Source organism: Magallana gigas, chromosome 8 (assembly GCF_963853765.1).
Source record: "Magallana gigas chromosome 8, xbMagGiga1.1, whole genome shotgun sequence".
In the NCBI taxonomy this organism is placed as follows: Eukaryota; Metazoa; Mollusca; class Bivalvia; order Ostreida; family Ostreidae; genus Magallana; species Magallana gigas.
Window position 1 is genome coordinate 13,444,523 of NC_088860.1, and position 16,704 is coordinate 13,461,226.

The 16,704-nt window shown below is 33.8% G+C and overlaps 1 protein-coding gene across 4 annotated transcripts in view; it reads right to left on the reverse strand.

Moving 5' to 3' along the window:
• Positions 1–16,704, reverse strand: part of LOC105330484 (ubiquitin carboxyl-terminal hydrolase 9X) — a 29,351-nt gene extending 12,647 nt beyond the window's left edge. For 3 of the 4 annotated variants that reach the window (XM_066068053.1, XM_034471504.2, XM_034471500.2), the window contains exons 1-28: positions 16,545–16,704; positions 15,033–15,380; positions 14,598–14,710; positions 14,105–14,217; positions 13,868–13,970; positions 13,609–13,721; positions 13,412–13,478; positions 12,135–12,319; positions 11,808–11,946; positions 10,278–10,430; positions 10,078–10,182; positions 9,828–9,926; positions 9,602–9,709; positions 9,175–9,291; positions 8,901–9,054; positions 8,656–8,743; positions 8,216–8,267; positions 8,030–8,101; positions 7,835–7,938; positions 4,189–4,306; positions 3,648–3,955; positions 3,251–3,488; positions 2,792–2,929; positions 2,489–2,609; positions 1,954–2,081; positions 1,703–1,857; positions 513–750; positions 51–176 (exon numbers count right to left, since the gene is read on the reverse strand). In XM_066068053.1, coding sequence (XP_065924125.1) covers positions 51–176; positions 513–750; positions 1,703–1,857; positions 1,954–2,081; positions 2,489–2,609; positions 2,792–2,929; positions 3,251–3,488; positions 3,648–3,955; positions 4,189–4,306; positions 7,835–7,938; positions 8,030–8,101; positions 8,216–8,267; positions 8,656–8,743; positions 8,901–9,054; positions 9,175–9,291; positions 9,602–9,709; positions 9,828–9,926; positions 10,078–10,182; positions 10,278–10,430; positions 11,808–11,946; positions 12,135–12,319; positions 13,412–13,478; positions 13,609–13,721; positions 13,868–13,970; positions 14,105–14,217; positions 14,598–14,710; positions 15,033–15,363 — 3,786 coding nt within the window. In that variant the 5' untranslated portion in view covers positions 15,364–15,380; positions 16,545–16,704. Of the gene's footprint in view, positions 1–50; positions 177–512; positions 751–1,702; positions 1,858–1,953; positions 2,082–2,488; positions 2,610–2,791; positions 2,930–3,250; positions 3,489–3,647; positions 3,956–4,188; positions 4,307–7,834; positions 7,939–8,029; positions 8,102–8,215; positions 8,268–8,655; positions 8,744–8,900; positions 9,055–9,174; positions 9,292–9,601; positions 9,710–9,827; positions 9,927–10,077; positions 10,183–10,277; positions 10,431–11,807; positions 11,947–12,134; positions 12,320–13,411; positions 13,479–13,608; positions 13,722–13,867; positions 13,971–14,104; positions 14,218–14,597; positions 14,711–15,032; positions 15,381–16,300; positions 16,482–16,544 lie in introns of those variants that run through there. The other variant, XM_066068052.1, reaches the window with a different exon arrangement.

The window sequence follows — 16,704 nt, forward strand, 5'->3', positions numbered from 1 at the left end:
TCTTAATGCTTTTGTTAACTACGAGTTTATTCCATCAATAGGTAACTGACCTTCTCGAGAGCTTTGTGGATTTCCTCATTTGTGGCATGCACTAGATGGAGAGAGCTGCTGCTTGATGCCCAGGCTATTCTCTGTATCGCCTTTATCACAGACATGTCGGGCACAAACTTGGCCGCCTGCAATGATCAAAAACATGCAGAATTTACTTTAAAATACATAGCATGAAGAATTCAAGAAAGTTTTAGTAAGCAATATAGAATTTTTCTCCCCCACATAAAATCATAAACATGTAATAAAAAGAAATTATTTTTTACTACAATGTATTACAAAATAAATTGTAAAAATGACAAATAAACCTACTATAAAATGAATATATTCATGATTAAATTGAGAAATACATGTAAGAAGCAAACTCTGTGACTTGAAATAACTCCTTTGACCTTTATACATTGAGAGACAATGCCATATTAATGTTGGTATGTTTTAAATAAGAATGGTTCCCGTTAAAATACCTGGTCCAGTAACTGTTGTCCAAGCCTCAGTCCCACGGTTCGTGTCATGACCTCTGCCCCAGGGTTGGGGATGAACTGCAGGGCCTGCTGTAGGATCAAGGCGTGACTGTGTTCCGCCTGAGTGATATTTGGAGACTGAGGATCTGCACTGCAAGCTTCCACCACCACTTGGAACTTGGCATGACTGACTGTGGTCAACATCAGCTTACAGATCTTCATCACAGTAATGTAGGCAGCCCTATCAGTCAGAACAAAATCAATATCACCTTCAAAGACTGTAAACTCAAAGTTAAAAACAGTCAAAAAATATCTACTCCATTTTCAAAGATTGTAAACTTAATTTCCTTGTTGTTCAGATTGTGTTGTGTTTAAAATTTTGAAAAGACACCATAAATTTCAATAAATATCATTTTTTTAAAATTTCAAATAAGTTTTTTCTACAATGCAAAACTGCTTTTTGGGAGTTGATTTTAATCAACTCTCCTATGCAGTTACTCAGACAAACCGAAAGTGAAACAGTGTTTGGACCTCAGCACAAATCATTGCTGCTGACAAGACTTAGTTCTTGAAAATAATTGATATATTCGATGTAATGTATGCTAAAGCACTGTTTTTCAAGGAAACTTATTTATATATACCTTGAAAATAGTCAGATTTTAAATAGTACGAACAATTTAAATATTTTTTGTAGGCGTAGGTATTCCTAAGCCAGAGTTCATTATAGTCTCGTTCAACCTGACGCTCGGCTGTCTCCGTAAATCCTTGTTGGAGATTTATGGTGTCAACCGAGCTTGAACGAGACTAGAGTTCAATATTGTTTGGATCCATACAATTTTCGAGAAATATTTCTATTACTGATACATAGTTTGATTGAATTAATTTTATCTTTAAATATTATTAAACATGATTAATATGGAGGTTTCTCGACATTCTTGTCGAAAAAGTCCAAAAATTCATATTATAAAAATGTGCGTAATTCAAATTAGAAACTACATGTACTTGTCATGTAAAATAACATATCATTGATTTTAAAATAAATAAACATCGACAAAATCAACTCCCGTCAGTTCTTCAGTACTTTGATTATCCTTAGCATTTGATTGCTCATCAGGTACATGTTCAAGCATACTTCACTCTGTAAACATATGGATCATGCTTTATTATGGAATTCTCAATCATTGCAGGCTCACCTTCTAGTTGGTAAATCCGCTGAGGGGAGAAAGTTGTTCTTGGTCAACATGTTCATGGCTATCGGAACACCTCCACTCTTAACAAAGTTAAACTGGAATTCAAACGCTTCATCTGACGTTGTTTCTACTGCTGGCATGAGTAGACTATATGCAACCTAGGAAAAAAATTTATTTCACATTTGCATATTTCTGTTCATCAAAATCTGTAGAATGTACAAATGCCAATCAGGAAATAAATTGCATACACTTACCTCTATATTATACAGAGCTTGTGTTGCAGAAGGGGTAAAAAACATTGCCTCTAAGTCATTGGAGTATGTAGTGTCTCCTCTGCTATGCTCAGCACATATTGTCTTTAATTGATCTATTGTATGGACATCTACAAAAATAAAATATTCATCAGTCTATGTTAACATATTTCACAGTACTTCTGATTAAAGAAAGAGTGAGCAAGCTCAAATACCCCATGCTTCCACTTTACTTAAAAATGCAATTCATAATGATTGCAAAGTATGCATAAAATGCAAAAAATTACTAAATAAAAGGGGAACAACTTCCAGAAATCATATAAACTTAAATTTTCTTGCAATTATGTTACATTTATGTCTTAATTACTACAAAGATTCATGAACTTTTGTTCAACAGTTAGAGAGGAGTTGCACTGAAAACTGTTTCAGTAGTATATCTAAATATGGCCAAACTCTGGAGTTCAAAAAGGGTCAAAATTCCCCCCAAATAGAAAGATTAAATGAAATTCCTTGTTAGTGATGAGAGGGTGTGGCCTACCTGCTGGCATGAGTTTGAGGACCGCCCTGGCCGTGTCCCGGAGTCGAGCCACCTGTAGCTGACAGCCCAAGTCTGACAGTTGGAACAAGAACTGAGTATACCGGTTGTTGTTGGATATTATCTGAAACGTCACAAGTATTGGTTGGTTTATTATGAAACATAACAAACAAAAACAATGACATTGCTTTGAAGAAGGACCATCCACAAACATTTATTTGAAACTTTTCATCAATTGTTGAAAATCATGAATCATAAAATGATGTCTCTTTATTTTGTTCTGCAAGGAATGATGTATCGCCTTACCACCCCAGGTAAACAGCTTTCAGCCTCTATGTTAGGACCATCAAATGTGTGGTGAGGTGATCCTGCTGAGCTATCTGAACTGCTGTCTGGACTAGAAGGCATATTACTCCCTACCTGTATCAACTTGGCCGTTATTAACTGAAACATAAAGCAAAAAACACACATCAATTTCATGTATATTCCTAGGGAAAAAAGCAATGTAAATAATTAAGATTTCAAAATAACACATGTATGCACATGTATATTTTTTAATTATACACCATTAAAAGACCACACTTATGAAATACTTAGTAGGAATTTCATATTTGTCTGCATAAGAATTTATACTTTATAATATTTAAATATACAGATTTGCAATTTAATCTAAATGAATCTTTTTTCTTTTATAATTCTTAAAAAAAAAATGCCTTTACACAAGATTTACAGATGTGAAACTCTGTAGTAGGTATTTTAACTTACCGATTTTTCCCGTAATGGTATTTGAGATATGAGTCTTTTGTCCTCCACAGGATCAAGTAGTTCTCCATTAGCATACAAGTCCACTTTTATATTACTACTAGCTTTAATCTTACACAGAACTTGTCTTCGCACTTGTCCTATAGTATCATTAGTATGAGACCAGATGTCTATATCATCCATCTGTCGGCCTTGACTAGGAAATCTAACTATTAAGGTTACTAATTTCCCTCGACATGCTCTACAAATGAAAAAGAAATCATTAATTACAAATGCATGCAAGAAAAATTTGAATCATCACTTATTTTTCATTAGATTCAGAGAACCCTACATTCAATGGTCCCCCTCCTTTATTGGGTTCACCCCCCCCCCCCCCTTAAAAAAAATAATATCACAATACCTGCTGAGTGGGAGAATAGATCGCTCCTCCGTGTAGGCCTCATCACACTCGGCCACATACTCTCTGAGCACGGTCAGCACGCGCACCATCCTGGTCGTCTCCTGCATCACACGATTTGTGCTGTCCTTGTCCTTCTCCAGCACACACACTGTGTCATACAGTGCCCTCAGCCGGTCCACACACGACTGGATGAAATCGTCGTGAATCTCCACCTGATTTTGTTGTAAGCGAGGTCCAAGGTTTGTGTAAATGTCTTTCAGTAAAATAATTGCTTTGTTTGCTACTTCATCTGGACTTAATAACACAACCTGTAACATTGAAAAATAAAGATATCATAACAGATGATCTCTGCAACTAATAGTTACATGTATTATGCACTTGTTGAGAAAAATAGTAAAGTAACTTACAAAAATACACAATCATTTATCTTTTAAGCCATTGATCAAACTTAATGCTTTGAAAATTGTACAGGAAATACACAGTGTCTACTCCTCAGGTAAATCACTGCTAAAATATTGTCATAATTTTTAAATGACCTTACCCTCCACAAGTAATCCATTCCAATGAGTTCAAGGTCATCCATTAGGTGGCCTCCTCGCCTCTTAGCAATGATTTTGTTCTCTTTTTGATTAACATGTTTAAAGAATCTCTCAAAGCAACTGAAATACAAAATGCTTTTCTTCAAAACTATGCCACATAGGAAGAAATACAATCTAATGAAAATGACCAAATTAAGCTGAAGGATGAATTTGAGAAAATAATTTACTTTAATTTGACCCTAGAGGTCACCAAGTATGATGTATCTATCATTCACAGTTTCCAAGTAAAAGGGAGGTTAAGGTTTTTGAAGAAGGAAACATAGGTAATCATAGATTACTAAGCTCACCGAGACGGAGCATCACCCTTATGAGACATCACCTTCATAAGACCACCTTTATCATTTTATATGAAAATCATACTTTATGATCTTGGATATTCATGGATTCTGTTTTGACAAAATATCGTATATCATCTGATAAATTTTTTTATGATAATCATATGTTCATATGTTAATCAATACAATGATATAAAATTAAATATTGCATCATGTCATATTTCTAATATAATATATATCATATAATAAATAAAATACCGTAATAAACAATAATGAGATTTGATATTGTAACGTATGATATGACATTGTATTGTGTTATACCTTATTGTATTTGATCACATAATACAATATCATAAAATATAATACAATATAGTATCATATTACAATATCATATTACATAATACATCATAACACTGAAACATGATATTATATTGTATAATATAGAATGATATTGTATTGAATGACACTGAAACATATTTGATACATTATATGATATTATATCATATAATACAATATAATTTGATTCCAACATTGTATCTTATCAAATGATACAATATTATGTGATATGGTAAAATATTATAAAATACATTATTATATTATACATATTGCATCATATGACACAATAAAATATATTACAATATCATATAATACAATTTCATGTGATATGATAAAATATCATATAAACCAATATCATATCATACAATATCGTATGATACAATATTATATAATATTACAATATCATATAATACAATTTCATGTGATATAATTCTATATTACTGAAACCAATATCATATTATACAATATTGTATGATACAATATTATAGAATATACAATATTGTATCATAGGATACAATATAATATTTTGCAATATCTTATGTAATTGCATCATGTGATAAAATTATAAATTAAAAATACAATATAATATTATACAATATTGTATCATAATATACAATACTATACATAACAATATCATGATACATAATCATATCATAAAATATCAAAAAAATTGATACAATATCATATCGTATCGTATAACTTTTTATAATATAACATATGATATCATATTGTATCATATCAAACAATATTGTTTCATATCATACAATACTTTATCATAGGAATCATGTTATATCATTTATCAACAAACACATCTATCTATCGAGCTGGTTTGAGTGAGGTAGGAGATTTCTTTAGCATCCTTGATAATGGAGTTCAGGCTCTGCTTCTGAAGCAACCTCTGCATTTAATTTATAATAAAGTTAAATCAACTATGCAAGCTATCATCTATAAAACTTGTGACCTGTTCCAAAAAACTAAACCTCATCCAGCATCCGAAACCTATGGCTCAGATTCAGCATTCAAGCCCATCAGGTGCATTTGTATCATAAGACGCATCATCCATGCAACTTTGGTGAAGTTTGGACCAGTAATAACTAAGATATCATCATCAGAGGGCACTAGCAATTAAAACCTTAACTTCCTCCAGCATCCGCAACCTATGGCTCAGATTCAGCATCCATGCCTGTCAGGTGCATCTGTATCATAAGACACACCATCCATTCAAGTTTGGTGAAGTTAGGACCAGTAATAACTAAGATTTATTTTTTAGCATCCTTGATAATGGAGATCAAGCTCTGCATCTGAAGCCACCTCTGCGATTCATTCATATTACAGTTAAATCAACTATGCAAGTTTGAAATAGTACTATCATCTATTAAACATGTGACCTGTTCCTAAAAACTTAATTTTATCCAGCATCCGAAACCAGACTATGCATTCAAGACTGTCAAGTGCATCAGTATCATAAGACACACCATCCATGGAAGTCTGGTGAAGTAAGGACAAGTAATAACTAAGATATCATCATCAGAGGGCACCTGTTTCAAAAACTTTATCTAACCAGCTCTTAAAACCTTAACCTCCTCCAGCATCCGAAACCTATTGCTCAGATTCAGCATTCAAGCTTGTCAGGTGCATCAGTATCATAAGAAGCACCATCCATACAAGTTTGGTGAAGTTAGGACCAGTAGTAACTAAGATATAATCATCAGAGGGCACCTGCAACAAAAACTTAACCAGCTCTAAAAACCTTAACCTCTTCCAGCATCCGAAACCTATTGCTCAGATTCAGCATTCAAGCTTGTCAGGTGCATCAGTATCATAAGACACATCATCCATACAAGTTTGGTGAAGTTAGGACCAGTAGTAACTAAGATTAATCATCAGAGGGCACCTGCAACAAAAACTTTAACCAGCTCTAAAAACCTTAACCTCTTCCAGCATCCGAAACCTATTGCTCAGATTCAGCATTCAAGCTTGTCAGGTGCATCAGTATCATAAGACGCATCATCCATACAAGTTTGGTGAAGTTAGGACTAGTAGTAACTTAGATATTGCTATCAATGGGTACCCGCAACAAAAACTTTAACCTGCTCCAAAAACCTTAACCTCCTCCAGCATCCGAAACCTATAGCTCAGATTCAGCACTCAAGCCTGTCTGGTGCATCAGTATCATAAGGCACACCATCCATGCAAGTTTGGTGAAGTACAGACCAGCAGTAACTAAGATACTGCTATCAAAGGGCACCTGCAACAAAAACTTTAACCTGGTCCAACAACCTTAACCTCCTCCAGCATCTGAAATTTAGGACCCAGATTCAGCATCCAAGTCTTTCAAGTCCATAGGTAGGTCCAGATGCATCATCCATGCAAGTTTGGTGAAGATAGGACAAGTAATAGCTTAGATACAGGACCTGCAACAAAAACTTTAACCAGGTCCGGACGCCGACGCCGACGCCACCGCCGACGCCGACGCCGAGGGTATGGCATAAGCTCTCCTTGACTTCGTCTCGGTGAGCTAAAAATGAATGCAATTTAATATTTTTCCTTTTTTTTTTATATATATGAAAAGACAGCTTATATAATTCAAGCTGCAAAATCAGATTGCACAGTATATATAATGGATTCTGTAAAATTATGATTTTATTTCCTTGATGTGCATCAATCAGCAATTACACATGTATCTCAATCACTTAGGCAATATAGCTATGAAAGAAATTAATTACAAATTGTGTTTACAAAGCAAATTGAAAGAAAGGAATTCATAAATATTTTTACAAGGTAATGAGTGATTTTGTCCATGTATATTGACCCAACCAACAGTGGAATGAAAGAATACATATTCTTCATGCGTTTTTAGGGAAAGTTTTAAACTTTCTAAAAGAATTGGCCTGTAAGAATTACTGTGAACATTTACTTGATATATTTAAATGGCAATAAAAAATCAGCCTAAACAGCCTCCAAAGTTTATACTTACTTCATTCCATTCTCAGTAAGCAGACTTGGATCAAGTTGTAGAATATTTTGTTCAAAGAAATCTTTTGTTATTTCTGGATCCAAATCTGGCTCCTCTCCCATGAGCTGAAACAGGCAAGAATAGAACCATTAACTATGAAATAATCCGAATTTTTACACACATGTATTCCATGCGATATATGATTAAAATACTCACCTTAGCAAACCATTTAAAACAAGACTCTCTATCTGAAGAATAAATTGCACTCTCTGCTAAACACTGCCAAATCTGCAAGAAAAAAAATCCCTCTGAATAGCAAATTACTTTTACTTTTGTTGTTGCATTGAGTAAAATATAATGTGTTCTATACGTGAGACTTTACATTACTGGGTATTATTTTACCTGTCTGGCTTGAGATTCACACAACCACAGCTGACCATCTTTTAGTAAAAACCTATAACAACAAAATCAGACATTACAAACATGTTTGAAAAAGTACATGTATATATCATTAGGAAGTTCTACGAAAACTGAACTTCACATTTAAAATTTTCAAAACAAAATAATCAGTTATCATTACTGTAAATTCCTTATATTAAGCGAGTACTTAATTCCGCCATCCCGCTGGTTTGTATCAAATTTTGAAAACATAAAATTGCGAACGCTGAACTTTTCTCCTTATTTCTTATAGCTCTCAACTCTCAGAAAATAATGGCGAGATTTTAAAATCCGCAAAGGACGCTTCTCGCGATTTTACGCGGATATTAATTCCTTGCGTTTAATTACGAATTTACAGTATTTAAGTTCCTGAACACATAAACCACACTTTCATCTGTACATACCTTAAAAACCTAAGACGTTCTTGTATTTGTTGTATATGATTAAATCTTCCATCGGGTAGAATATTACTAGAATCTAAATCTGGATGCTCTAAAATCACAATAATAAACACAAAATTACTATCTTTATAATTCTTTTACAAAACTCACCAAATCTTGTTTAATAATTGAGAAACTGATTTGGTAAATGCTATTTGGAACACCCCCATCCCTACTCCGATTTACACCTAGTCGGAAATCCTACATACCTCGTGCTAGTTCGCGGGCTTTTTTCATGTAGTTTGACAGATTGGTGGCCACTAACATCACAATGGAGTGGTTACTCTGGAGCTGTGCTATCACCGTGTTACGATAGTAAACGTGAGAGGCCCTCTGTGGAGCATGGGGAAAATTTTGTGGAGACTGATGAAAGAAAAAGAGTTCTTAAAATCAAGACTTTACATACACAGCTGTTTTTTTGTTGTTTTTTTAACATCAAAATCTAATTTCATGCAAAATTGTTTCTCAAAAACATCCAATTACCTCAGGAAAAAGCTGACAGATTTCCCGAATCTGCTTCAAAGCTGGCAACACCCATTTGTCATTTTTTAATTCCTCAACAAATTTGGTAATCCAAGTCATCTTTTGGGCATCTCTATCCTATAATATTCAATCAAATTTAAAGATTAAAATTTTTTTATCAAGTACATATCTATTGGTGTGAATTATGTTAGGGTATAAATCTAAATTTTAATTTGCTATTTCTTTGAAAGACCATTTCATATTCTAATCATCAAAACATATTTTCCAACAAATGTACTTTAACATTTATAATTCAGATCTGAAGTGTTGAGTATTGATTAAAATGTTACAAGTATTTGCAATGGAACACCTGAATATACCATTCTTTACGAGTATAACTGAAGAATTGTTCTATTACAAAGATGAATTTCAGAAATGAACCGACTACCTGTGAACAGCTGTAGTCTAAGATCTTGATGTGGGCCGTCAATGCCTGATCCATGATCTCTGTAGGAACATCCTCACTGTGTGCTAGGTTCCACAGTAATCCCAGGACCTGTAACATAATTGCATGTAAAGTTTAACTCACAGTGTCTAAATACACAACTTTTCGTGAGTATGTATTAAGTTTTTCAAATTTTAGAGACAAGATCATCTGAACTGTGTGTCGTTACCTTGTGTGCCATTACACCTTCTTTGTCGTCTTCAGCCAATCGTCGAATGAGCTCCAACAATTTTTCTCTTTGCTTCTTTGATGCATGAGTCCAGCTTACCTATAAAAGTGATAAAATGAATGTAATATCAAGGTCATACTCTTGTCAAATTTTTCTCTCCTGATCTCCTCTCTATTTCCTATAGCTCGATTGCAGAGAAATAAAAAAAAATTTAACTTTCAATTTAAAAAAACCCAAAATATGACCCCACCTGGAAACACTCAAATAAATGATCCAGCTGTTCTGGTGAGAAATCCCAGGCTAGTTTTGCCAATAAGTCATGCACGTTCTTCACAATGGCATCATGTTTCCCCGACTACAAAGAATTGCAAACAGTAAATTTATCTTATCTAACTTAATGAGAAAACTATTTCCTGAATACGAACAGAACTGTATGCACTGAGGGAATACCTGGGCCTCCCACAGCTTGTCCAGGTCGTCAGAGTTCAGGGCTTTTTCCTTGATCATAAATCGCAGTATCTTTTCCAGCTTCTCCACGTACTGGGGCTGGTGGAGGCTGTCTCGTAAAACAATTGTTAGCACACCGTTCTTTTGGATCCATTCCTGTAACATGCATCTAATTCTTAAAATCTATTCTACAGTAATAGTGCTTAAAGGCCGAACATTTTACAAACGCACCCTTTTTTACCTGTACAAACTTCAAAATGATGCCGCTTGTCAATCAAGTTTGAAACAATAGCACCCAGTTTGATTGACGTGATCGTCCGAGCGTGATCCTGCCAGGTCAGCGGATTTCTGTTTACTAGCAATTAACAACGTTATCTTTGATATCTTCCGTAATGTATTAAAGGGGGGAATTGAAAATTGCTTTTAAACATTACCAGTATTAAAATTGATTATGAAAAATAATTATTCAGTGATCGAAAATACGCACAATATATATTTGAATTATGTTGAATGTGTGTGACTTAATAAATTCCACGAAAATGCATGGACAGCTCCAAAACATAAAAAAAAATTCTTTTTACAACAAACGTACAATATGCTACTAAAGCTATATTTACTGGTAAGAAATTGGTGCAAGTAAACGTCACTCCATGGAAAACGAACTCCATTAATTGTCGACGTATAATGGCTGTCTTTACATTCCACATTCTTACTGATCGTATGGTTTTCTTATACTATTATAATTGTTAAAATTAACTTTTTAAACAATGTCAAGTGCTAAACACAGTGTACTGAGTTCTACTTTTATAGCAGAATTAATTTACTGCATTTTTTCAATTGTGCTTTACACACGTGTGCTTAGAGAAAATTCGGACGACACATACCATTTCCGTATAAAATCGCTTCGTATGGTCATTAGAACAATAAGATATTTAAACTAAGACCAATTCTGACTAATTCCTTATTTCCTGTGTATTAATTTGCTTCCTGTGTATAGTGATTAGCAGCGTTCACGACCACAGGTTGACTGCAAGCCCTGGAGGCTTTCACACCTCTAATAATTAAGCCCCGCCCTCACCTGAGATTTACCACCCGGTAAAAATGTTCGGCCTTTAAAGCAAAGTGCAAAGAAAAATTATGATTATTCATAAATGAGATTCAATATATCCATTAAGTTCCAGATTTTTTTTTAAACTACAGAGAGTTAAAAATTCCTTTGCTGTTCGTATCAATTCCTTATTAGCATACAGTCAAACCTCATTATCTCGAACTAGATGGGCCTGATTAAAAACTTCCGAGATATCTATGTACTAGTATTCGAGATATTAAGGGTAAAATACTTAAATTTTAAGTGTTTGGGACTAAAAATCACTTCGACATATCCATGGTATTTGAGATATCGATGTTCGAGATACCGAAGTTTAACTGTATTCAGTCACCATGTTTTATTGTACATATAAGTAATGACATGCTAAAGATTCTTTCTTTACACACTTGAATTATTATCATAGCACATAGACAAAGCCCACTTACGGCCATTTTGTCTGCTGTGAGCCACTCATCTTCTTCCATCTGAGAGTGTCGACTGGACTGGAATGAGACGTTGGATATGACTTTGTTCACTTCGTTCAATGCATTCATTTTTCCATTGAAAGAAGAAATTTGCAACAACCTACAATGACAAATACGATAAATCAATAAAAAAATATAGATCTCAAAACTCACTCAATAGAATTCAATGAGAGAGAGATAGATAGAGAAAGAGAAATCTAATACATAAAATGAAAGTTAAATTTTCATGCATTCATCATGTGCTCTTTTCAATATAAATGTGTACATATATTTCATGATTTAACAAACCTAAGGATCATTTTGAGCCTAAAACCCTCTAAAGTTTTTATTGTATCTTCCTGATTTGGTAGCTTGTTCACCAGCTGCTTCAGTCCTTTGATAATGGATGACAAAGCATCATTCTTTGCTTCATTTTTGGATTCCTTTTTTAATTCCTCATCTGTTAACTCATTTAGAAATTTGGGAACAATATCCTAAAATAAAAATAAGAGGAAACATCATCAGAAAATTTCAGAACAAATTGGCATACATACATGTATATAAATGTAACAATGAAGTATTTTTTGCAACTTCCTATGCATATCATACACTTAATATCAGTACTTGAAAATTTCCAATGAGGAAATAAGCCTTGTCCTGATAATACCAAAAACTAAGTGCTTGAAATAGAAACTTCCCTTCAAAACTTTTAAATGCATAAGAAGTTTTATTCCCCTTTATCACTTACAACTCAAGCCAATACAATATAAATATAAAATGTACGAAAATATACATGTATTAGCTACATACTCCATCTCTATCTATATCTATATAAGTGTTCAATATTTCAATTTCCATTGCCAGAAAAGCATCTACATTCAATTAAAATAAAAACTCTTTATCTAACAAACATACATGTATGATGTCATTTCTAGAATGCAAAAAGAATAAATCTAGGGGGGTGGGGGCGTGGGACCTGCCCCCCCCCTTTTTATTGCGGCTATCTTTTTTCTAAAATTTACATATGGAAAATTAAATTATGACAGAGTTAGCTCTTTACTTTTTTTATAGCATATAAAAATGTGAAATTAAAGAAATCAACCTTGGAATTTAAGTTTTAGGTACAATGCACCCCCTCATTAAGATTTTGAAGATTGGTAAATTTTGGGTTTTTTGTTTTTTTTTTTTAATTTTTTTTTTTTTTGTGGGGGGGGGGGGGGCTTTTCCAGATTTTGAAAAGAGTCTCTCCCTCCCTTTCCCCCTTTTAAAAACCTGCCTGAAATTAATCCCATTAAAATTTCAAAATTTGAAAAACCTCCACGATTCAAATGACATCTGTTCAATAAATGTTGAGCAAGGTATTGCTTTTAAAATCAAAGTTTTATTCTTAGGTTATTGTAAGCTTTCTAATGAAGAAGAATATCTGGTTAGTATTTTATATTCCATAAAGATATATGGATCTTTGGATATATAAATTCCAGAATATATCCTGAAACTAGACACAGTGTCTCTAATTTTCTATGTCAGAAACCCAATATTTAGGTAAAGAGTGTGTGTCAAATGATTAATTCAACTGTTATACTCACAACAATAGGCAAGAAGTACTGTTCAACTGTCTGGGGCGTGAGGACTTCAGCACACTGACCAAAAGGTCTGAAATATACATGTATAACATCATTAATCAGTCTGAATACCATCATTATCAATTTTTAAATCATCAATGATTTTAAAACACTTTTTCACCATCAAACTTTTCTGGTCAGTTTTCAGTGTCATAGCTTACTTGATCAGGGCTGCTACTACTGGCACAGAGAGTTGACCACTTTTAAATCTTTCCTGCAGAATTTGAAATCCACCTAACTTCCCAAAATGATTCACCAAGTCTACCAGCCATCCCTGTAAAATATAAATAAAACAAACATTTTAAATAAAATCCCCACCTGTTATGTGTTCAACTTTAGAAAAATAAGAGCAAGATATTAATCATATAGATCCTTAAAACAAAGAACAACAAAAACATTGCATTCAGGGGAAATTCTTACTTTCGGATTTCTCGGATCAGGAGGACGAGCAAACAACTCCTCTGAGTTCTCAGTACCAGCCTGTATACTTTCTGAGGTACGACTTCCATTATAGATATGAAACCTAGAGGTATCAAATTATAAAGTTAACAAATATCTCTATTATATTATTAATCTACTGACTTTAATTTTTTTTTACATGCAAGTACATAAAGTAGAGACAATCCAACTGTCAGTACCCTGATTACAATAACTTACTTGCAATGTGGATTCAGAACCATGGCTAACAACTCCAACAGTGGGAACCAGTCCTGGGACAGTTTGGCTACCACTAACTCAATCATTTTTTCTGCATTTTTCAAAATGCATCGCTGAAAAAATATCAAATAGACATGCATTTTAAATCAATTCAGAAACTGTGAACTAGCTTCTATTCTGAATTACTATTTCTCACTATCATCAAGAAATAAATGGGTTGGTTTTGATTAAGAAATAATTTTCATGACAAAGTATATAAAGATTATCCTCATCAAGGACTGATTCATGGTTAGAAATAAGACTCTTACGAAAAAAATTGTTATTGAATGCAAATAAAGGTTGGTGTACAGTTGTTTACAAATCACCAGAATCAAACAATTGATACTTAAAATTTGATTGCATGTATACCTTTTTTAGAAAAAATATTGTACTATTTGGCATCATAAAAAAACCTTGAAATGTGACTGAATCTATGTCATAAACTAAAACTTACATGGATTTCATACTTCCAACCACTAACTGCTTCATCTGTCATTATTTTAGTAAATGATACAGTCAGTCCCTCCCTGAAGAACCTCTGACAGGGTTCACTTTTTGTATCGAGTCCTGTTTAAAACAACAAGGCAAAGTTAAAATTTTGACTCAGTTCAATGAAATAATTGGTATCTCTAACAATTACTGCACATCATGTTTTAAAACAAAATATCCAACCTTGGAAAATAGCTGCATTGCATTAGCATCTATTCTATAGGACAGGATGACAAGATTTTTTTTTTTACAAGATGTGCAACATTGAACAATCATCTATTCTTAATGACAGGATAATGATTTTCTTATATATATATATATGGAAATCTGCAGCATTGCATAATGCATCATTTATTCTTATTTTTTATGGAAGGACAATGAATCTCTCATATACTCCTACCTTCTTTACAGAGCTTGATGGCAGCTTCCAACAGAACTTCTAGTTCTCCATTAGGCAGGACAGGAACCACCCATCTAGGCCGGTTAATCATTTCATCCAGTCTCCCCAACTCCACCATGGGGAAGTCAGGCTCCTGGTCATCTTTCATTTCCACCAGATCAATGGACACATCTGCTGGAGCCACTTCATCAGTCATCACTACAGATCCACTAGCTGGGGGTCCGGTATTGTTCTGGGGGGTTGACGGGGGAACTTGAGTTGTTCCTTGGTGAGGTGGAGCATCTTGAGGGGCATCTCCCCCTGACTGTCCCCCTTTCATTACAATGGTCATGGTCGTGTGACCAAAATCTGCAATATTGAAACTAAATTTTATCTCAAACACATAAAATGCAACATTTTTGGTTAATTTTGAGATTCTTCAACTAAATTTTTGACATAGCTTTTTTTTCATATGGTACATGTATTAATTAACGTTACTATCATATATTTTCTTATATTGTGTTTAAATGAATGTTAGCTATAACAGATGTGGAAATTTAGCTGAAGAAGCCAAACTGGGGACAACTCAATTCAACTATAATCTGGATCCCTGATGTGCTTGTGAAAAAAAATATTTGGTCTATGATCAGCAGTACATAGGAAATAAATCTCAGCTGAGATTTGGATTGCAATTGGCTTTTTCTCTGGACTGACACATTCACCAAGTAATCGCTAAACAGTCTGTCATAATTCATCTAACAATTTCGCTAAAACTGAAATGCTTTTCAAAGGTAAAATATGGATGCCCCTGTGAAAAGCTTTACATCATAGCATATTTCTGCAAATAAGCATCATGCTTCCCAATGATGATTGAAATAAGACACAAAAACAAAACAAACAGACCAGTGAAATAAATTGTGAGTACATCACTATATGTATTAAATTATGAGAAGTGAAATTTTGATACAAATCATGCAAGGCTGCAAAACTGATGCCAGGGAGTAACACAATAAGGTATCTGGATCTCAATGCAACAGGTGACCAAAGTTAATGCAGAATTTAAACATAAATTGTGAAGAACTGTTCGAAGATTTGGTGAAGCCTTCCGTCCAAATATCAAGCAAAGCATAATCTCAAAACCAAATGTTGCTGCTGGAAATAAGATCAAGTTTCAACAACAATTATATACAAGTATATAACATACTACATCTTTGAATAAGTTTGACACAACTATTTTGTTTGATTCCTACATATAGCAAAATATCATCACATGCTTCAATCATTCTTACTTTCTCCTTGAACAGAATATGTGAGCCTTTTCTATTTTACACCTTCCCCGGGTGTCATGACATCATATATGATAAAAACAGTAAGCTTTATCGTTCAAACTGAATTAAATTCCATTACTTTGCTTTTCTAAATTTGACAATTGCGTTTATTTTGGTCTGGAAATCCCGGATCTCACAATAACATGGCCGACTATCGAGTCGACTTTCGCGTAGCAAATCGCTATTTTTAACAAAGGTCATTTACCTTTTAAAATTCAATGTGACACGCTAACTTTCATATGCTTTGGGGTTCTTCAAATCATTTGCAAGATCTTTAGAAATTAAAGATCTATGGATTCGATGCCTAATGCATCGAGTTCCACTGTCTGCGACTACGGAAAATGTCTAATGACATAATCTCGTGT